Source organism: Pimephales promelas, chromosome 12 (genome assembly GCF_988280905.1).
Source record: "Pimephales promelas chromosome 12, fPimPro1.hap1.1, whole genome shotgun sequence".
Taxonomy (NCBI): Eukaryota; Metazoa; Chordata; class Actinopteri; order Cypriniformes; family Leuciscidae; genus Pimephales; species Pimephales promelas.
Genome location: NC_142780.1, coordinates 21,314,842 through 21,337,141, shown reverse-complemented (window position 1 = coordinate 21,337,141; position 22,300 = coordinate 21,314,842). Strand labels below are relative to the sequence as shown.

General features: G+C 37.4%; 3 protein-coding genes across 4 annotated transcripts; 2 read left to right on the top strand and 1 right to left on the bottom strand.

The window, feature by feature from the left end:
- Nucleotides 1–8,252: 8,252 nt before the first annotated feature.
- On the bottom strand, nucleotides 8,253–13,080 carry LOC120484549 (trypsin-2). Its single transcript, XM_039679784.2, has 7 exons — nucleotides 12,890–13,080; nucleotides 9,491–9,660; nucleotides 9,258–9,408; nucleotides 8,928–9,178; nucleotides 8,692–8,828; nucleotides 8,501–8,602; nucleotides 8,253–8,401 (listed from the first exon to the last, which is right to left on the bottom strand). Exons 2-7 carry the CDS (start codon nucleotides 9,528–9,530, stop codon nucleotides 8,354–8,356), a joined length of 729 nt encoding a protein of 242 aa, XP_039535718.2. The 5' UTR covers nucleotides 9,531–9,660; nucleotides 12,890–13,080; the 3' UTR covers nucleotides 8,253–8,353.
- A 2,546-nt stretch (nucleotides 13,081–15,626) lies between these two features.
- Nucleotides 15,627–18,752, top strand: LOC120484540 (interferon-inducible GTPase 5). Of its 2 annotated transcripts, XM_039679764.2 has the most exons (3): nucleotides 15,627–15,751; nucleotides 16,889–17,962; nucleotides 18,665–18,752. In XM_039679764.2, the coding sequence occupies exons 2-3, from the start codon at nucleotides 16,897–16,899 to the stop codon at nucleotides 18,706–18,708; spliced, it is 1,110 nt and encodes a 369-aa protein (XP_039535698.2). In that variant the 5' UTR covers nucleotides 15,627–15,751; nucleotides 16,889–16,896; the 3' UTR covers nucleotides 18,709–18,752. The 2 variants fall into 2 exon arrangements, with proteins under 2 accessions (XP_039535698.2, XP_039535697.2); XM_039679763.2 differs by lacking the exon at nucleotides 18,665–18,752 and having other exon boundaries at nucleotides 16,889–18,057.
- LOC120484593 (interferon-inducible GTPase 5) lies at nucleotides 18,710–21,960 on the top strand. Its single transcript, XM_039679873.2, has one exon. It carries the CDS (start codon nucleotides 18,710–18,712, stop codon nucleotides 19,856–19,858), a length of 1,149 nt encoding a protein of 382 aa, XP_039535807.2. The 3' UTR covers nucleotides 19,859–21,960.
- Nucleotides 21,961–22,300: the final 340 nt, after the last annotated feature.

The following is a 22,300-nucleotide window of genomic DNA, read 5'->3' as shown; positions in this document are numbered from 1 at the left end:
GATAGAGGGCCATGAGACTTAGACCTGAGTGCAAAAATGGAGGCTCTAGCCCCTTCCAGAGCTGAGATATCGAAACTCAAAAATTCGGCCCGAAAAAAAAAACGACAGTGTTACCCCTTACGTTTTTTTTTTTTCGGGCGAAAAATTAAGTTTCTCCAATCTTCCCAAAACTCTGGATTCTGATAGAGGGCCATGAGACTTAGACCTGAGTGCAAAAATGGAGGCTCTAGCCCCTTCCAGAGCTGAGATATCGAAACTCAAAAATTCAGCCCGAAAAAAAAACCGACAGTGGTACCCCTTACGTTTTTTTTTTTTCGGGAGAAAAATTAAGTTTCTCCAATCTTCCCAAAACTCTGGATTCTGATAGAGGGCCATGAGACTTAGACCTGAGTGCAAAAATGTAGGCTCTAGCCCCTTCCAGAGCTGAGATATCGAAACTAAAAAATTCGGCCCGAAAAAAAAAACGACAGTGTTACCCCTTACGGTTTTTTTTTCAGGCGAAAAATTAAGTTTATCCAATCTTCCCAAAACTCTGGATTCTGATAGAGGACCATGAGACTTAGACCTGAGTGCAAAAATGGAGGCTCTAGCCCCTTCCAGAGCTGAGATATCGAAACTCAAAAATTCGGCCCAAAAAAAAAAACGACAGTGGTACCCCTTACGTTTTTTTTTTCGGGCGAAAAATTAAGTTTCTCCAATCTTCCCAAAACTCTGGATTCTGATAGAGGGCCATGAGACTTAGACCTGAGTGCAAAATGGAGGCTCTAGCCCCTTCCAGAGCTGAGATATCGAAACTCAAAAATTCGGCCCGAAAAAAAAACGACAGTGTTACCCCTTACGTTTTTTTTTTCGGGCGAAAAATTAAGTTTCTCCAATCTTCCCAGAACTCTGGATTCTGATAGAGGGCCATGAGACTTAGACCTGAGTGCAAAAATGGAGGCTCTAGCCCCTTCCAGAGCTGAGATATCGAAACTCAAAAATTCGGCCCGAAAAAAAAAAACGACAGTGGTACCCCTTACGTTTTTTTTTTCGGGCGAAAAATTAAGTTTCTCCAATCTTCCCAAAACTCTGGATTCTGATAGAGGGCCATGAGACTTAGACCTGAGTGCAAAAATGGAGGCTCTAGCCCCTTCCAGAGCTGAGATATCGAAACTCAAAAATTCGGCCCGAAAAAAAAACGACAGTGTTACCCCTTACGTTTTTTTTTTTTTCGGGCGAAAAATTAAGTTTCTCCAATCTTCCCAAAACTCTGGATTCTGATAGAGGGCCATGAGACTTAGACCTGAGTGCAAAAATGGAGGCTCTAGCCCCTTCCAGAGCTGAGATATCGAAACTCAAAAGTTCGGCCCGAAAAAAAAAAAACGACAGTGGTACCCCTTACGTTTTTTTTTTTTCAGACGAAAAATTACGTTTTTCCAATCTTCCCAAAACTCTGGATTCTGATAGAGGGCCATTAGACTTAGACATGAGTGCAAAAATGGAGGCTCTAGCCCCTTCCAGAGCGAAGATATCGAAACTCAAAAATTCGGCCCCAAAAAAAAACGACAGTGGTACCCCTTACGTTTTTTTTTTTCGGGCGAAAAATTAAGTTTCTCCAATCTTCCCAAAACTCTGGATTCTGATAGAGGGCCATGAGACTTAGACCTGAGTGCAAAATGGAGGCTCTAGCCCCTTCCAGAGCTGAGATATCGAAACTCAAAAATTCGGCCCGAAAAAAAAACGACAGTGTTACCCCTTACGTTTTTTTTTTTCGGGCGAAAAATTAAGTTTCTCCAATCTTCCCAGAACTCTGGATTCTGATAGAGGGCCATGAGACTTAGACCTGAGTGCAAAAATGGAGGCTCTAGCCCCTTCCAGAGCTGAGATATCGAAACTCAAAAATTCGGCCCGAAAAAAAAAAAACGACAGTGGTACCCCTTACGTTTTTTTTTCGGGCGAAAAATTAAGTTTCTCCAATCTTCCCAAAACTCTGGATTCTGATAGAGGGCCATAAGACTTAGACCTGAGTGCAAAAATGGAGGCTCTAGCCCCTTCCAGAGCTGAGATATCGAAACTCAAAAATTCGGCCCGAAAAAAAAAACGACAGTGGTACCCCTTACGTTTTTTTTTTCGGGCGAAAAATTAAGTTTCTCCAATCTTCCCAAAACTCTGGATTCTGATAGAGGGCCATTAGACTGAGACATGAGTGCAAAAATGGAGGCTCTAGCCCCTTCCAGAGCTGAGATATCGAAACTCAAAAATTCGGCCCGAAAAAAAAACGACAGTGTTACCCCTTACGTTTTTTTTTTTCGGGCGAAAAATTAAGTTTCTCCAATCTTCCCAGAACTCTGGATTCTGATAGAGGGCCATGAGACTTAGACCTGAGTGCAAAAATGGAGGCTCTAGCCCCTTCCAGAGCTGAGGTATCGAAACTCAAAAATTCGGCCCGAAAAAAAAAAACGACAGTGGTACCCCTTACGTTTTTTTTTTTTCGGGCGAAAAATTAAGTTTCTCCAATCTTCCCAAAACTCTGGATTCTGATAGAGGGCCATGAGACTTAGACCTGAGTGCAAAAATGGAGGCTCTAGCCCCTTCCAGAGCTGAGATATCGAAACTCAAAAATTCGGCCCGAAAAAAAAACGACAGTGTTACCCCTTACGTTTTTTTTTTTTTCGGGCGAAAAATTAAGTTTCTCCAATCTTCCCAAAACTCTGGATTCTGATAGAGGGCCATGAGACTTAGACCTGAGTGCAAAAATGGAGGCTCTAGCCCCTTCCAGAGCTGAGATATCGAAACTCAAAAATTCAGCCCGAAAAAAAAACCGACAGTGGTACCCCTTACGTTTTTTTTTTTTTTCGGGAGAAAAATTAAGTTTCTCCAATCTTCCCAAAACTCTGGATTCTGATAGAGGGCCATGAGACTTAGACCTGAGTGCAAAAATGTAGGCTCTAGCCCCTTCCAGAGCTGAGATATCGAAACTAAAAAATTCGGCCCGAAAAAAAAACGACAGTGTTACCCCTTACGGTTTTTTTTTCAGGCGAAAAATTAAGTTTATCCAATCTTCCCAAAACTCTGGATTCTGATAGAGGACCATGAGACTTAGACCTGAGTGCAAAAATGGAGGCTCTAGCCCCTTCCAGAGCTGAGATATCGAAACTCAAAAATTCGGCCCGAAAAAAAAAACGACAGTGGTACCCCTTACGTTTTTTTTTTCGGGCGAAAAATTAAGTTTCTCCAATCTTCCCAAAACTCTGGATTCTGATAGAGGGCCATGAGACTTAGACCTGAGTGCAAAATGGAGGCTCTAGCCCCTTCCAGAGCTGAGATATCGAAACTCAAAAATTCGGCCCGAAAAAAAAACGACAGTGTTACCCCTTACGTTTTTTTTTTTCGGGCGAAAAATTAAGTTTCTCCAATCTTCCCAGAACTCTGGATTCTGATAGAGGGCCATGAGACTTAGACCTGAGTGCAAAAATGGAGGCTCTAGCCCCTTCCAGAGCTGAGATATCGAAACTCAAAAATTCGGCCCGAAAAAAAAAAACGACAGTGGTACCCCTTACGTTTTTTTTTTCGGGCGAAAAATTAAGTTTCTCCAATCTTCCCAAAACTCTGGATTCTGATAGAGGGCCATGAGACTTAGACCTGAGTGCAAAAATGGAGGCTCTAGCCCCTTCCAGAGCTGAGATATCGAAACTCAAAAATTCGGCCCGAAAAAAAAACGACAGTGTTACCCCTTACGTTTTTTTTTTTTCGGGCGAAAAATTAAGTTTCTCCAATCTTCCCAAAACTCTGGATTCTGATAGAGGGCCATGAGACTTAGACCTGAGTGCAAAAATGGAGGCTCTAGCCCCTTCCAGAGCTGAGATATCGAAACTCAAAAGTTCGGCCCGAAAAAAAAAAAACGACAGTGGTACCCCTTACGTTTTTTTTTTTCAGACGAAAAATTACGTTTTTCCAATCTTCCCAAAACTCTGGATTCTGATAGAGGGCCATTAGACTTAGACATGAGTGCAAAAATGGAGGCTCTAGCCCCTTCCAGAGCGAAGATATCGAAACTCAAAAATTCGGCCCGAAAAAAAAACGACAGTGGTACCCCTTACGTTTTTTTTTTTCGGGCGAAAAATTAAGTTTCTCCAATCTTCCCAAAACTCTGGATTCTGATAGAGGGCCATGAGACTTAGACCTGAGTGCAAAAATGTAGGCTCTAGCCCCTTCCAGAGCTGAGATATCGAAACTAAAAAATTTGGCCCGAAAAAAAAACGACAGTGTTACCCCTTACGTTTGTTTTTTTTTCGGGCGAAAAATTAAGTTTCTCCAATCTTCCCAAAACTCTGGATTCTGATAAAGGGCCATGAGACTTAGACCTGAGTGCAAAAATGGAGGCTCTAGCCCCTTCCAAAGCTGAGATATTGAAACTCAAAAATTCGGCCCGAAAAAAAAACGACAGTGGTACCCCTTACGTTTTTTTTTTTTTGGGCGAAAAAATTAAGTTTCTCCAATCTTCCCAAAACTCTGGATTCTGATAGAGGGCCATGAGACTTAGACCTGAGTGCAAAAATGGAGGCTCTAGCCCCTTCCAGAGCTGAGATATCGAAACTCAAAAGTTCGGCCCGAAAAAAAAAAAACGACAGTGGTACCCCTTACGTTTTTTTTTTTCAGACGAAAAATTACGTTTTTCCAATCTTCCCAAAACTCTGGATTCTGATAGAGGGCCATTAGACTTAGACATGAGTGCAAAAATGGAGGCTCTAGCCCCTTCCAGAGCGAAGATATCGAAACTCAAAAATTCGGCCCGAAAAAAAAACGACAGTGGTACCCCTTACGTTTTTTTTTTTCGGGCGAAAAATTAAGTTTCTCCAATCTTCCCAAAACTCTGGATTCTGATAGAGGGCCATGAGACTTAGACCTGAGTGCAAAAATGTAGGCTCTAGCCCCTTCCAGAGCTGAGATATCGAAACTAAAAAATTTGGCCCGAAAAAAAAACGACAGTGTTACCCCTTACGTTTGTTTTTTTTTCGGGCGAAAAATTAAGTTTCTCCAATCTTCCCAAAACTCTGGATTCTGATAAAGGGCCATGAGACTTAGACCTGAGTGCAAAAATGGAGGCTCTAGCCCCTTCCAAAGCTGAGATATTGAAACTCAAAAATTCGGCCCGAAAAAAAAACGACAGTGGTACCCCTTACGTTTTTTTTTTTTTGGGCGAAAAAATTAAGTTTCTCCAATCTTCCCAAAACTCTGGATTCTGATAGAGGGCCATGAGACTTAGACCTGAGTGCAAAAATGGAGGCTCTAGCCCCTTCCAGAGCTGAGATATCGAAACTCAAAAATTCGGCCCGAAAAAAAAAACGACAGTGGTACCCCTTACGTTTTTTTTTTTGGGCGAAAAATTAAGTTTCTCCAATCTTCCCAAAACTCTGGATTCTGATAGAGGGCCATGAGACTTAGACCTGGGTGCAAAAATGGAGGCTCTAGCCCCTTCCAGAGCTGAGATATCGAAACTCAAAAATTCGGCCCGAAAAAAAAACGACAGTGTTACCCCTTACGTTTTTTTTTTTTCGGGCGAAAAATTAAGTTTCTCCAATCTTCCCAAAACTCTGGATTCTGATAGAGGGCCATGAGACTTTGACCTGAGTGCAAAAATGGAGGCTCTAGCCCCTTCCAGAGCTGAGATATCGAAACTCAAAAATTCGGCCCGAAAAAAAAAAACGACAGTGGTACCCCTTACGTTTTTTTTTTTCGGGCGAAAAATTAAGTTTCTCCAATCTTCCCAAAACTCTGGATTCTGATAGAGGGCCATGAGACTTAGACCTGAGTGCAAAAATGGAGGCTCTAGCCCCTTCCAGAGCTGAGATATCGAAACTCAAAAATTCGGCCCGAAAAAAAAACGACAGTGGTACCCCTTACGTTTTTTTTTTTTCGGGCGAAAAATTAAGTTTCTCCAATCTTCCCAAAACTCTGGATTCTGATAGAGGGCCATGAGACTTAGACCTGAGTGCAAAAATGGAGGCTCTAGCCCCTTCCAGAGCTGAGATATCGAAACTCAAAAGTTCGGCCCGAAAAAAAAAAACGACAGTGGTACCCCTTACGTTTTTTTTTTTCGGGCGAAAAATTAAGTTTCTCCAATCTTCCCAAAACTCTGGATTCTGATAGAGGGCCATGAGACTTAGACCTGAGTGCAAAAATGGAGGCTCTAGCCCCTTCCAGAGCTGAGATATCGAAACTCAAAAATTCGGCCCGAAAAAAAAACGACAGTGTTACCCCTTACGTTTTTTTTTTTTTGGGCGAAAAATTAAGTTTCTCCAATCTTCCCAAAACTGTGGATTCTGATAGAGGGCCATGAGACTTAGACCTGAGTGCAAAAATGGAGGCTCTAGCCCCTTCCAGAGCTGAGATATCGAAACTCAAAAATTCGGCCCGAAAAAAAAAACGACAGTGGTACCCCTTACTTTTTTTTTTTCGGGCGAAAAATTAAGTTTCTCCAATCTTCCCAAAACTCTGGATTCTGATAGAGGGCCATGAGACTTAGACCTGAGTGCAAAAATGGAGGCTCCCCTTACGTTTTTTTTTTTTCGGGGGAAAAATTAAGTTTCTCCAATCTTCCCAAAACTCTGGATTCTGATAGAGGGCCATGAGACTTAGACCTGAGTGCAAAAATGGAGGCTCTAGCCCCTTCCAGAGCTGAGATATCGAAACTCAAAAATTCGGCCCGAAAAAAAAAACGACAGTGGTACCTCTTACGTTTTTTAAAGTTTAAAGCAAAAAAATTTAAAGTTCTCTATACTTCCAACAATATTTATCTGATAGAGGGCCATGAGACTTAGACCTGAGTGCAAAAATGGAGGCTCTAGACCCTTCCAGGGCTGAGATATGGACATCCCATGTAGCATTTATGCCATTATAAAAATAGTGTGTTTGTGGACGGTGGAATTATGGGATGGCGCTTGGTCCCACAGACTCAGGGGACCTCTCTGAATGCAGTAAAATAGTTTTTATCATGACAGGAACTTTAATTAAAATGTCTATAAAAAAACACTACCGAATCCCCATTCAATAGATTGCCGATGGGACCGAGTCCAATTGCAGCATATTGAATGAACTGCGGAAAAACTTTAAAAAATATAGTGGGTTATTGGACAAATAGTGGGTTCGTGGGACGGGATTATATATATATTTTTTTCATTTGTTTTAATTTATAGAAACCTCATGAGCTGGTAAAATGTACTTTTCTATTTTTCAGAAACTTGAAACATAATTCAGGTCTGAGGGGGTTAATAAAGCAGCTGTAACTTTTGAAACAGGCTTGGTAGGCTATTTGTTGTTCTGAAATCAGAATGATCAATAACAGTCCTGAACTAGATGGTAATGTACGTAGACAAACTTTAAATTGGCTTGAAAAGGCCTAGCCAGAAATTTGAAAAAGTTTTAAAATGTTGGTTTAGTAGTATGGTTTAATAGTATGGTCAGAGCCCGTCTGGTTTACTCTCGCAGGCGCCACCATTGACCATTGGCTGCTGTTGCTTGACTTCCAGTTACATGTGATTGGTTACTACATTGGACGATACTGATTGGCTTCCACGTAGTGACAGGTCCCTCCTAATTTGATAGGGCCTACATTTTGGGCCTAAGGGCCTAATTTGATTAATTTTACATAGGGTCTAATTTAATTGCCTACATTTAAACTAGTCCACGAAGGTCTCTGTAAATGAGAGATATAGGCCTATGTGAAACATAGTAGCCTCAGCCTGACTTTCTTTTGTCACACACCATATACAAACTAATGGCCAGTGCTACTTCTTTCTTTAGGTTGTCATTCTTAAACCTTAAATATGTTTGATGAATGCTCATTTGTAGTTGTTACAGAAACATGTTGAAGTTATTATGGAAGGGAAAAAGGCTGATTTATGTTGATGCTAACAATCACTGTATTATACAGTATAACCATCCCAGCAGAAATATGCTCTAAAAATGTTTTGCTAACATTCTAATGGAAGTTAATGGATGGTTAGGATTTTTTTCTTTTTCTGAATGTTCTGTTCAATGTGAATGTTCAAAAGTTTTTCTTGGTATTGTGGGAACATTATGGGAACAGTACTTTGGGTGTTCTCTAAACCTTCTGTAACATGTAACATTTAAAACATGCAAAACATTTGAGTAAAACATTTCATGAGAGATGAATGAATAATGTGCAAAAAAATTTAAAGTTCTCTATACTTCCAACAATATTTATTCAGTATTTAACCATAAATATAAATGAAGCACTTAAATAGGTAGGATATTTTTAAATGCTTTTATTTTCACACAAGTTTTTATCTCCAAAATAAAGAAAAAATGATGGATTATGGATTTGGAGTCTGTATGTGACTTTGGATCAGCTTTAGTTGCTGCTCATGGTGTCGGCGATCCATTGGCTGAACGAACAGACCTTGAAGAAAAGATATTTCATATAAGTCATGAAATTCCTTCATGACATACCAAACATATTGTTTTCTAACTAACAACAACTACAACTACAGTATATTACCTTGGCATAGACACCAGGATGATTCTTCTCAGCACAGCCATAACCCCAGGACACAATACCATGCAGCGCACCATTGCACACCACAGGACCACCAGAGTCACCCTGAAAAAAGAGAAAGACAACCGCCGGTTATTATTAAATTTGTCTCAGGTAAAATATTTGTGACAACAATATTTCTTGTCATGCTCTACCTGGCAAGAGTCCTTTCCTCCCTCCAGGTATCCGGCACAGAACATGGTGCTGGTGATCATGCCAGGGTAGGAGTTGTTACAGTCACTGTCAGACAAGATGGGGATCTCCAGACACTGAAGCTTGTCGGAATCGGCAGCTACAAAGAAATGAATAAAACAACAACAGAGAGGGAGTTAACTCAAGTGCTATGACCATCAAGTGTGAAGGAAGTGACATCATGAGCTCAGTCACTCACTGGAACTCATGGTGTTTCCCCAGCCGGCGACTCTGCACATGGTGCCAGCGGCGGCACAGCCACTGGGCAGGGACACAGGCTGCACATACTGATTGAGGGAAGCGGGCTTGCTAAGCTTGATCAGCATGATGTCACTGTCAATGGTCCAGGAGTCATAGCTGGGGTGGCGGAAGACCTTCACAGAGGTGATGAACTGCTCAGAGCCCTCATTGAGTGCGATATTGTGCTCGCCCAAACGGACCTCCACGCGTCTAAAAGACAAAAATACTGATCAGAACTGAGGAAGCCAATGGAGCAGAACATGAGCTACCCTACGAAGATCCCACTTACGACTGGTAGCAGTGAGCAGCAGAGACAACCCATTCCTGGCTGACCAGAGAGCCACCGCAAAAGTGGTAGCCAATGTTCAGAGACACCGTCCAGGGCTGGGTATGGGGCGTACACTCATATCCCCCAACAATCTTGTCATCATCCAGAGCAACTAGATACAATGAGAGAGTATCATCAGTATATTGACTCACCATTTCCATATTGCTATATCTCTGAATGGAATCTCTACTCACAGGCTGCTCCAAGGAGCACCAGGAAAACCAAAGACCTCATGACTGCTGATTGAACCGGTTCGATGATGGATTCGCTCCTCACTCGCAGTATTTATGAGACTGCCAGCCTACTGATCCACGCCCCAGCGGTCAGCCATTGACCAATCAGCTCCAAAAGACCTATCTTAAGTCTGATAAGTAATTCACTATCATTGTGTTTCCACAATACTTACTTTACTTACTTTTTGCTTACTTTAATGTTCAAACTCTATATGTTAGGGGCTGCATTGACACTCCAATGTCACTCAGTGTACACTCTAAAAAAATTCAACCCATCTTTTTCAGAGTTTATAGAGCATGTAAAGTAACAAAATATAGTGTTTTTATGCTTAATTAGTGTATCTCAAAGGTAAATGATATCATATATTTTCCAAAATATAAATTCAAAACCCCCTTAACCTAACAGTGAAAAGCTATCTGCAATACACAAGTATTAATATTCTGAGAAATGAATTAGAGCCCAAAATTACATTTTAAATAAAGTGCTGACAGTGTGTAGATAAGACATTATGTCAATTTTAGATGCAACGAGGGAGATCCAACAGCTGTGCTGTTGAATATGTAAGCTGTTGGCTTTAACCTTAACAGCAGGCTTCCAGGTTTTCAACAGCTGTCCATCTTCTCACCTGCAGGTTTTACATCTTGTCCCTGACTGTTTCACAATTTAGTCATAAAACATTACATTTTTCTTAGTAATATTTCTCATGAACTTCTAATAGTCCTGTAGTAAAAGTCCATCTAACAAGCAATTATATTTGTAGCCACAATGTTGTTGTTGTTTTTTTTTTTTTTTTTTTTTTTGCTTGTGAAATTTTATCAGTTTTATCAGTTGTCTTCTGTCATTGATTTCATTGTTAGTTGGTACAAAAATAATTAATGTTGTTGATACCTATTATAACCTATACAGTATGTTTAAGTAATATGCAATTAGTATTTGTGCATCATGCAATTTGCTGTGCCTTTTTTTAATACCAATCAAATTAACTATAGATTATTATCTTTGCAATTAGAATGTATAGCATAATATATATTTCTGTGAAATTACACAACAAATCAGAAAATTACGTTACAACTTTGTAAAAGACTTTTGGAAGTTAAGGGTAACTTTGCAATTAAGTAATTCAATGAAAATAAAAGGAAATATAGCTGTTACCAAAGGCACGGGGGTTGCGGTGCCGCCGACTTTGACATTAGTTAACTAAAAAAAAAAAAACAGTTTTTAACAGCATTGGCTGTTAAAAACTGTTTTTTAATTAACTAACAACAGAGATTAACAAATACAGTAAAAAAATTATTGCTCATAGTTAATACATTAATTTTATCTGATTAACCTTATTGTACAGTGTATGGTTTCTTATATTAAAGTTAAAATACATTGTTGATGAAAAATACCTTAACAATCCTCATCTATATAAATAACAACATATAGTTAGTCTTTAGAAATGGCTCTCTAGTTTTGAAAAATACATCAATATAAACTATGTAAACTCTATTTAGTTTATTAATGATCAAAATAACCATAAAAGTTTAAAAGGCTTTAGACAACCAAACATATGGATCCAGATTTGTACTGTAAGCTGGGAAACACCCAGATGCTGTTTTTAGGTCAGAGGACAAATCCAAGGACAGATTAAAAGGCAAGATCTCTATATTCATATTATCTTTACTGATTGTGTTTTTTTTTAATCCTGTACAAGTGGCTTTGTATTGGGAAACATAATTCAGTCCTTTTAAAAATAAACCAAACGTAGCACACATTCATGTCAGTCTTTACTTGCAAATCTCTAGTATCCAGGAACATTATTTCAGAAAAGATTTTCTATTTGCCAGTATTTTTAAGATTCTCTGGTCATGAGACTCTCCATTAGACCTCAGGCGTTAATCAACATTTAATAACTAACATTTAGGTTAATGTTGACTTTTTACTTTCTCAAAAGTGCTCTTACCTCTTAGAGGAGCATACTGACAAAAAGCTAATATTCTTTAATCTCTAGTCTTAAATTATAAACTCTCAGATCATAAATCAATGGATTCTTAGTATTTTAATATATTATATAATTGCTCTTGAACTGATTGTGTGATAAAGGGCTATGCAGGCCTATATAGTTCCATGTACTCAAATGAACTTATGTCAGTCAAATAAGTTGTTAATAAAATCCTTCAGTTGTTATGTAAATACTTGTTTATGCTCTGTTGACTATATTCAGTGTACACAAAGTAAGCAGAAGGCTATAGAGTATTCCATTATATGTCTGTCAGGAAAGCCTTTGGAAAGCAGATTTTTTGCATCTTTAAGTTAAGTTTTGGGCTGATAATTAGTACTAATTGAGTAGTCTATTTTTAACAGTTTTTTGTTGTTGTTTTTTTCAGTAGGCTAAATGCTTGTTGCAAACTAAAAAAAAAAAAATCCAAAAGAGAACATATTTGACTGTTATAATATCCGACTGTTGCTTCCATAATAGTACAACAGTTTTAACAAACAAAATATAGGAATACAACAAATTTGTGTTTTATATCGAAGTTGATGTTTTTAAACTATGTAAAACATGTTTTTTTTAATGAATAAATGTATAAATAAATCTTACACATTTTAATGTCAGTTTTTATGCTATTAAAATTGTATTTAAATATATTATTAAAAAACATATGGTTTGCTTTTAAGGTAATTTTTATTTCCTCCTCTTCCTATCATTACAGGTTATCAATAATGCACTATCAAAATTTTCCACTCCCATTGGTCTCACTCTCACGCTAATTTAGCCTGCTGTTTAGGCAACATTTAAAGGGGACATATCATGCTAAATCCACCTTTTTAACCCTTAATGCATTTTGTTGTATATTTGTAGTGTTTATAAGTACAGAAAAGATTAAATTATTCTCTTCAGGAGCTTCGTTTATATCTTTATATTCTGTTTTGGTCATATTGTTCAACCTATTCAGATTTTTCTGTTCTCTATGACGTATTTTGAAGAATTACGTCACAGTATTTGCAGTGGAACTGACAAATAAGGACATTGACTACCGGCCCAACACTTCGAGCAATCCGGCATTATTATTTCTCGCTCCGATTTTGTAGTCCAAGCTCAATGATGCAGAAGTTACGAGAGGGCAAGTCAAAATGTTCGGTTGTTGGATGTAGTGACCCGAAGCACTTCAAGGATTCCCACTTCAACAACCTCCGCCAGTATAAAGACGGGTTTGCTGATCGACTTCGTCTGAATGAGGGGGGTAAATTCCTTCTATCTTTGGAAACGACGAACAGAGCATTTCGATAAGCTGTAAATATCGTTAATAAAAATAAAGTACTTTACTTTCTTAAAACACATGGTGGTCATGGTTTAGCACAATACAGTTACATACCATTGCAATACATCCATATGAAGACGTTGTTCTGCAGGTTCGTCGTTGTCTTTTTAAAATGGCTCGCTCTGGCTAGAACATGCAAGGCTTGATGGACAAGTCTTCCGTTGTTAACATTTTTGTTAACGTGTGAATAAAAGTGTTTTTTGACGCTATAGTATATTATCTGATATATCTAATCAAACAACAAAAATGGCTGAACAGGGTGGAGTTGAAGCGAGTGTGAACTCAAACAGGCGGGGTATGACACATCTCCTTTTTATTTAAAGAGACTTTATACTTCAAAACGAGTTGCTCACAGACACACATCAGAAAAGGGGCCTGTGGAGCTATAATAATGAGGAATTCAGATCCAAGCATTGCAGTTATGCTTTATATAGATCACAAATGTATGATTTATTTAAAATGAATGATTTAAAAGCATGATATGTACCATTTAATAAAAGGTTGTGTCTGCACAAACCCTTGGCATTAAAAAACTGGCAGGATTGCATGCATTTGCAGGAGTTTCTCTTTCAGACGCAACATTTAGGTGACTAGGTTTGCAAGTCATTTTACTGGTATTTGCACCATTATTTGCCTCTCAAAAAGCACGCCTGTTATTGGTAGATTGCATTAGCCATGGTCAAGGAAATGATCCAGCAGTGTCTGTGTTCTTCCACAGACGCAGCAATAAAATTAACATATTACAGACGTATCGTTCTGGATTAGGTGTCAAATTGTTTGTCTTAATAAACAAAAACATTGAGAAACTGCTTTCCTCTTTCGTCGAGCCAGATGTCTTTTCTGCAGATTACCTTTAACAAAAACATTTTTTTTCACTAGTGGAAGTTTTAGACTTCTGCTCACAATTTACATAAAGAACAAAAGGTTAATCTAACCTTTAACCTTCAACAAAAACATAATTGTTTCACTGTGGTCTAGTGGAACTTTTAGACTTCTGCTCACAATTACATGAGGAACAAATTAGTTCATCTAAGTCAGAGACACTGACACAAAGAAAAGCATTGGACATATACTATTTCAAATGATAATAGTGATAAACACAACAAACTGATTTCTTCAGATATGATTGACGATAGACCTTACAACCCAATAACCCATGATGATAAAATGAATGATGAAATTGTAAAACCAAATATAACCAGGCTAGCTCAATTCTTTGAAGCACACTGCCATATGAAACTCCATGTAGGCTGTAGTATCCTATAATAACCACTATGTGTCGTTTTTGTATTACAATACAAGTGATGTGTGCCCTGGCCCCTGACCATAGACTGTAAAAAAGGCCCTGACCTTTAAAGGTAGTTGAAGAAGACCCAGTGTTATTCTGTTGCTGTTACTGCTGGAAACAATTGCAAAGTTATAACTACAACTCAATGTATGTAGTCTGATTTATAGTGAATATAGCCTATACTACATAGGCTTAAATCATAAACTGCAAAGTATTAATGAAAACTCTTCAAAACAGACTTTATTTGCAGTCTATGGCCTATATTCTTTTTATTCAGAATGACATGTCTGGTCAGTTTTTAGATTAGGCAGCTGGTTGATTTCAGGAACGGACAGAACGAAACTGAATTGTCCGAATTACATGCGCCAGAAGAAAAGAAAAGAAAAGAAAAGAAAAGAAAAGAGGATCGTATGTGCTTCTCAGGGCAGCGATTTAATAGACCTTTCTCACAACTTCCGTATTTGTGACCGGAAATACGCAATTGTCGTGGTAATCTTCTTCCGCTCCATTCATAACAGATAGCGCCGAAGGCAACTAGTGAGAGTTGTTGCGTACCGATCTTTTTTTGTTATTCCCAAAAGCAGCCAAACCTGTCGTTTTCATTCCTTCCCTCGTCAGTTCCCTGTCGACGAAGTTCGACGGAAATGGATTCAGGCAATCTGGCGGGATGTTATTGATCCTGTGATCTTCTGTACTTCTCATGTCACCATTCACTAATAAGCCGTCATTGTTTGTTTATTTTTTATGTTTTATGATTTGCGTATTTTTGAAGTAACGTTAGTTCATGTTCAACTTTATTAAGATATTTGTATCCAGCGGAATAAGCACATAAAATATACACCACAATATAAAACAAGATAAATAACACACAACAGTGGGCTACATATAAATTTAAAATATTAATATATACCATTCTGAGTATTTAACAATCTGAGTGTACAAGGAATAAATTAATATTTGTATAATTTTTCTTCTTTGATCGTTCTATAGCAACAGCAGTGCAAAAAATTCAGGATAACTGTTGAATAAAACTGACAGACTTCTTTCTGGTATTCACATCAAAATGTAGTTTATTGCAAATAGGCCTAATACTCCCTAAATATGAATAACTTTCCACACACTCCACCTTCTTACCTTTAATTAACGTATATTGGGAAGAATGAGCTTCAGTTCTAATATCATATATTTGGTCTTAGATAAATCAGCTGCAGACAAGCATCACCACAGCATTTTACAAAGTCATCAACAACTGGACCATGACAAGTTTAAAATTTTTCGAAGTTTTGAAGAAGACTCTCTGATCAATTTTCTCCTCCCAGAGTAGGTTTTTCTGATGTGTTAACAGTTGACGGGAACTCCGTTTCCACAACGATTACGTATTTCCGGTTTTTGTGAAAAAGGTCTAGGCCATTTAGGGCTGTCACTCACAGATCCCATGAGGCACGCCTACAATGACGCAACCTATAAATGTTTAGGCGGAAAGAAAGCTGTTCTTGAGAATTGAAACTGACGGTAATAGCGCCGTATTTCTGTCTTTAAAAATACTTATCTTATTTCTTAAGCCTCTCGTGCAACATAAGAAAGTCACAGTGTGCCATAGGCCTACTGCTGGAACAAAAAAAGTAAAAGTAAGTAGGCTATATATATATATATATCTTTTGTCACTTCAATTATTGAATTGCTTTGTGTCTCTCATTAACAAGTCGCCAAAATTACACTACAACCTTTAGGATAGACTGTGTGCTGTTAAGACACCTTAAATTGCTTGCGCATGCAGCAAGCACAAGTTGTGAGTTTTGCTGTGCACATGCATATCAATGCACTGATTAGTGTGATGATCGTGGGAAATCAAATTTGAACAATGGACGCATCTTCGATCCGAAGATATCGGCAAAAGTTTTTTTTCTCTTTCTAAGATGACTTTCACTTCACCATCCTCTCCACAATGAATAGCTTATTATCCGTGACTGTTAAAGGGATACTCTACTTTTTTGGAAATAGAGTTAGTTGAGTTTTACCATTTTAGAATCCATTCAGCCGATTTTCTGATATTTAGAAGAATATCAGTAACCAGACAGTTTCTGATTAGTTTCTTAATTAGTTTCTTTTTATTAGTTTCTTAAATCAAATTAATGAATTTAAAAGGATGAATAAACAAAGATGTTGCAATTGTTATTTTCTTTATTTGTCGTTATTTATTATGTTTGCAATGAACGGTTAGTTACCTTTACATCATTATAAATAGGTGTCTCAACTGTACCATGGTCTCAACTACCTACATATGGGTAGTTTAGACAAAGTTAATAAGAAAAACATTATTTTTATGAGCTAATTGTGGAAAATATTAACTACTTATGGGTATTATTGATTGATGACATCTTAGTCTACAAGTTAATGAAATGTCATGTGGCATGTCATGTGGGAATGTTCTTCTTTTCAGTATCTATGTTTGTGTGAAAAATCAAAACGCAAAAAGTGTCTCAACTGTACTCAGTCTACCCTACTCATTGTCGATTTTATTATTCATGGTTAATGTTTCAACCAGATTTATTACAGTCCCTGACTATTTAGGAACAGTAAAATACCATCTGGCCGATACAGTAACAAGGTCTCTGCATAGACCACATTTTTTGAACAAATCACTTTGGGTTAAATGTGAATCTCATAAGAGAAACAATTTGATTATTGTAATAACAGGAATTATTGGCATTTATGCTTCAAGAATAAATGTGAAGCATATACTTCAATGTACTTAACTTTTACAGTTTAAAACATGGAAACTCAAGACCCTGCTGTTGTTGAGGCAGTAAAGGCATCAGGCGAGTCCACTCTGGAAAAGGCTACAGCAAAAGCTAAAGAAACATTTGACCAGTTGTTAAATGTCTCACTTAACGTCGCCGTGACCGGAAAAACGGGATCTGGGAAATCCTCCTTTGTAAATGCCCTTAGAGGTGTAAGTGAAGAAGATGATGGAGCAGCACCTACCGGAGTTACAGAAACTACTATGAAGGCCACCATGTATGAACATCCTATGCCAAATGTGAAGATCTGGGACCTGCCTGGAATAGGAACACCAAACTTCAAAGCAGATAGATACCTTAAAGACGTCAAATTTGACACCTATGATTTCTTCATTATCCTTAGCTCAGAAAGGTTCATGCAGAATGACATCATGCTGGCTAAAGAAATAAGAAAACGGAAGAAAAGCTTTTACTTTGTTCGTTCCAAGATTGACAATGACATCAGAGCAGAGGAAAAGAAAAAGGGATTTGATGAGCAGAAAGTTCTTGCCATTATAAGAGAGGACTGTCAAAAAAACTTGAAAGAATTGGGAGACCCCAATGTTTTCTTGATCTCGTCTTTCGACTTGGAGAAATATGATTTTGAAATGCTTCAAAACACTCTCGAAGAAGAGCTTCCAGACCATAAGAGATCTGCTCTTCTACAAGCCTGGCCAGTGTGCTCCGCAGCATCTCTTGAGAAGAAGATCAAATTCTTTGAAAGCGTGATCTGGGCTGTATCTCTTGCCTCTGCTGGTATAGCAGTGGTCCCTGTGCCTGGTCTGTCAGTAGCATGTGATGCAGGCATGGTGTTGCTTTTCCTCACAAGATGCTACTATGCATTTGGTTTGGATGATGGATCACTGTCAAGGCTTTCGGAAAAACTTAACAAGCCCATGCTGGAACATCTGTCCAAATCAAAGTTAGCAACTGCCATCCGTGAAAAAACAATGGCCAGGATTCAAGTCTCTGTTTCACTTGCAGCACTTGCTACCGTTGAATATGCTGCAAGTCTCCTTCCAGTGGTGGGCAGTGCTGCAGCTGCAGGAATATCGTTCGGTACTACTTATTACATCTTGAGAGATGGATTAAAAGAACTAGCAAATGTTGCACGAGAAATCAGAAGAGAGGCAGAGCTGGACACTATGCAGTAACATTTCATGTATGGTTTATATTGATTTTATTGGTTCATTTAATTTGAGGCATGTAAACATTTTCTGCCTTTGTTATGGAGTTAATGGCCATATCACGTTTGATTGTTTGCTAATTGGAAGAGAGATTACAGTACCCATGTGCCTTCACTATACATATGGTTCCGAAAAGACATTATTGTCAGAGGAAACATTGTTCAAAAAGAAGTTGTTAATTAAAATTTCATGTTTAGGCCTGTTTTTAAATAGCTTACAATTTGTGTTAATTTTCTCTGAAATTTCAGTCTTACATATAATGTATTTGTTCTATCAAATCTCATACAACAAAAAATATATACCTTTCTGTGAGAAATGTTTGCATGTGTGGTGTATACACCTAATCTTATTTCTAATTTTCCTACATTTTCCAGTTATGTAAAAATGTGTGATATAAATATACAATCTCAGTTGGGACGGAGAGATATAAAGTTGTAATTACGATGAAAAAGTTGGACGTGAAATATGCATGACCCACCAAAAGAAATTATGACTTTAAATTTAGTTAAACCATGCAATGAATTATCATAGAAGATCTATCCCTTCTATAATATTTTGTTTATGTATTTTACAGTAAAGACTTTACCCAGGCATAAAGACAGAAAATTCTTCTTTTGACATGGATTTATCTGGAGCTTTGCAGAGAGTGGGAGAAGATGACCCAAATGCAGCTGTTGCAAAGGCTAAAGAACAACTGGACAGTCTTGACAGTGTGACTCTGAACATTGCTGTAACTGGGGAAACAGGAGCAGGAAAATCTGCATTTATTAATGCATTTCGAGGTCTGGATGATGATGACGATAATTCTGCACCGACTGGAGTAACTGAAACCACAACACAAATTACCATGTACACCCATCCCACCAAATCAAACACCCGACTGTGGGATCTGCCAGGGATTGGTATGCCAAAATTCAAGGCTAACGAGTTCCTCAAAGAAGTGAAATTTGAGACGTACGATTTATTTATCATCATTTCCTCCGAGAGGTTCAAGGAAAACGATGTATTTCTGGCCAAGGAGATTCAAAAAAAGAAGAAAAATTTTTATTTTGTCCGAACCAAGATTGACAATGACATTCGTTCAGCGGCGCAGAAAAGAAATTTCAATGAGCAGCAGGTGCTTTGCACAATTAGAGAGGACTGCAACAGAAATTTGAAAGAAGTTGGCAACCCCAAGGTGTTTCTGATATCCTCTTATGACTTGGGAAAATATGACTTCCAAGACCTGGTAGATACCCTAGAGTCAGACCTTTCAGAACACAAGAGTTTTGCTCTGGTTCAGTCTGTGCCTGTGTGCTCTCTGGCAATGCTAGAAAAGAAGAAAAAGTTAATGGAGAAGCTTATTTGGCTTCCAGCATTGGCCTCATATTTGGGTACCTTTGTCCCTTACCCTGGATTATCAGTGGTCATCGACAAGGCGGTATTGATAGCATATCTCTTAGGTTGTCATTACAATTTGGGTTTGAATGAGAAATCACTCACCAAACTGTCAGAGAGAATGGACAAGCCTGTCTCGCAGCTGCAGTCAGCTATAAAGTCTCCTGTAACATTAGCAGTGGGAAACACACTGGTGACTAGGCCTCGTGCATCTATGACAACACAACCAGTGAAAAGCTTAGATGATTTGCTAAATAGTAAATTTCTTGTAACCAGTGTTGTGAATGCAACAGAGGCCTTCAAAGCGACACACGCTGTCCTGAGTGAAGCTCTAAATGACATGATCAATGACATGAGACGTGTTCTCCAAGTAGCAGGTTTGGATGGATAAAATAGAGATGTTTAGCAAAAATGTTTGTTAAATCAGAATATCAAAACTTAGTTTATTAGCCAGGTTTGGGGAATTTGCACTGGAGAGTTATCCCCCCAAAAAGTTAAATGGTTGGAAAGAGAAAGTTTACTGAATATTGTCCATAATTTTCTTCATATTTTATCAAGGTGCATGTTAAATGGAATGGAATATGGAATAATATGTATTTTAATACATAGAGAATTGGTAAAATGTGTAAGAATCAGTCAACAAAGCAAAAAGGCAGTAACTACGCAGAGTGCAGAACTGATAAAAATGACTATAACTCTGGCTTTTTGCAGTTACTGTACAAACGACTACCATTTTTCTCCAGAATGACACACATTTGAGATAAGATGTTTTGAATTGAGACAAAGGATGCCTTGAATGTCATAAAAATGATAATAACAAATGTTGGACCAAAAATGCAGTTACTGCCTTTTTGCTTTGTAGGGCAGAGTGCAAGACGTACATTTTCTGTGTAATCTTTTCATTGTGCAATTTTGTAAATGAGGACTATTAACTTTGTTTAATTGTTTTACAATGTACTATAGAAGGGCTTAATGCCAAGGGTTAGGGTCTCTTTACAGTATCTTTTACTTAACAATAAACCTTTCATTTATTATCTCAAATATTTGTGCACTGTGAAAAAATATTGATGGTTTAACCTAAAAAAGTAAGTAACCTGGTTGCCTTAAAATTTTAAGTTGATTGAACTGGAAAAAGTGAGTTAAAACAATGAAGGAGATTAATTTAACCATCAGAAACTCAAAATTATATGTTATCTCAACTAAATAAATTATTATAAAGTTGATTTGACAAAAAGAAAATATGTTGTGATAACAAATCTTGAAAATATTTTTTACAGTGTGGTTTACTTTAAAAAGATTCAAAGATTATAAATAGATGTTTAGGTTTCTATTAATAAATGTGTATTGATGTCTGAAATTAAACATTTTGTTGGTGCTACATTTCGCTTACATATTTCATTTAATATATATGTGGTGTTGGCAGTTGATTTATTGAATTCTCTAAAATGTTGGTTTGGTGTGTGAATACATGAAGCTATTGTAAGACAAAAATAAAAAAGCTCTTTGTTCACAAGTTTATTTTAAGGTGTTTTATCAGCTGCATGACACGTTTAATTTATGAAGCCTATTGAAAAAGTAAGGTGTGACTAAGCCGAAGCCGTTGCGTTGGGTGTCACGGTAAAAGATTAGTCCAGTTCTTGTCATTGATACCTAGATATTATTATTACATAGATTAATGCTTGAGTTAAAGGGACAAATAGCATCTAGATTAGCATAGTTTCACTAAAATTATTTCTACGATTTTCAGGTCTGTTAAAAAATCAAACATTACGTTATAGTATATTTTTATGTTTTGCATTACAAGAGAAGTGTGGTGCATTTTTCATGAACCTTTTTATTAAAGAAATAGTCTTATTTACAGACACCTTTGTCCAAAGTGACTTACAAATGAAGATAAAGCAAGCGAATCAACATGAAGACTCAAGAGGCCAAAAACAACGAAAGAATTGCTCAAGTGTCTTCTGCATTCTAGATGAAGGCATACCAGTCCCCATCTCTTCTATTCTTTTGCAATATTTTGGACAAAATAATCAAAAGCAAAATGTGGTGCCTTTGAATCAGAAAACTTTGAAAGGGGCGGATTGGAATCCACGGCTGCTTCAATGTGTATATAATAAGTGATCAAACAAGTTGAATGACTTCTCTGGAGATTTTCCTTTGTTATATAAGTTACCAGTGTGATTACTGAAATGTTCTTTTCATCTATTCTTTAATATTTGTATTTTATATCAGGATGAGCTATAGTTATGTGTTAGGGATTTGCATTTATTGTCCCAAATATTTGTGGTTTCATTTAAAAAGGGTCAAAGATTATAAATAGATTTTTAGGTTTATATTAATAAATGTGTAGTGATTTTCTGAAATTAATCAATTTGGTGGTGCTACATTTTGCTTACATATTTCATTTAAGATATACGTAGTTTTGGCAGTTAATTTATTGAATTCTCTAAAATGTTGGTTTGGTGTGTAAATACATGAAGCTATTATAAGACATGAAGCTATTGTTTTAAAAAAATAGAAAACGCTCTTTGTTCACAGGTTTATTTTCAGGTGTTTTATCAGCTGCATGACACATGTTTAATTTATGAAGCCCATTGAAAAGTAAGGTGTGACTAAGCCATTGTGTTGGGTTTCACAGTAAAAGATTAGTCCAGTTCTTGTCATTGATACCTAGATATTATTATTATTATTACATAGATTCATGCTTGAGTTATAGGGACAAATAGCATCTAGATTAGCATAGTTTGACTAAAATTATTTCTACGATTTTCAGGTCTGTTAAAAAAATCAAACTATACTATTGTGTTATAGTATGTTAACCAGTCCGTTACAA

What these genes read in the sequence shown, in the direction of transcription:
- LOC120484593 (XM_039679873.2), top strand. Translation starts at nt 18,710, where the DNA reads ATGGATTTATCTGGAGCTTTGCAGAGAGTGGGAGAAGATGACCCAAAT.
- LOC120484540 (XM_039679763.2), top strand. Translation starts at nt 16,897, where the DNA reads ATGGAAACTCAAGACCCTGCTGTTGTTGAGGCAGTAAAGGCATCAGGC.
- LOC120484549 (XM_039679784.2), bottom strand. Translation starts at nt 9,530, where the DNA reads ATGAGGTCTTTGGTTTTCCTGGTGCTCCTTGGAGCAGCCT. An exon ending in GCTGCTCACTGCTACCAGTC is followed by an intron (nt 9,179 to 9,257) that starts GTAAGTGGGATC and finishes TTTGTCTTTTAG; the next exon opens with ACGCGTGGAGGTCCGTTTGG. An exon ending in ATCCTGGTGTCTATGCCAAG is followed by an intron (nt 8,402 to 8,500) that starts GTAATATACTGT and finishes CTTTTCTTCAAG; the next exon opens with GTCTGTTCGTTCAGCCAATG.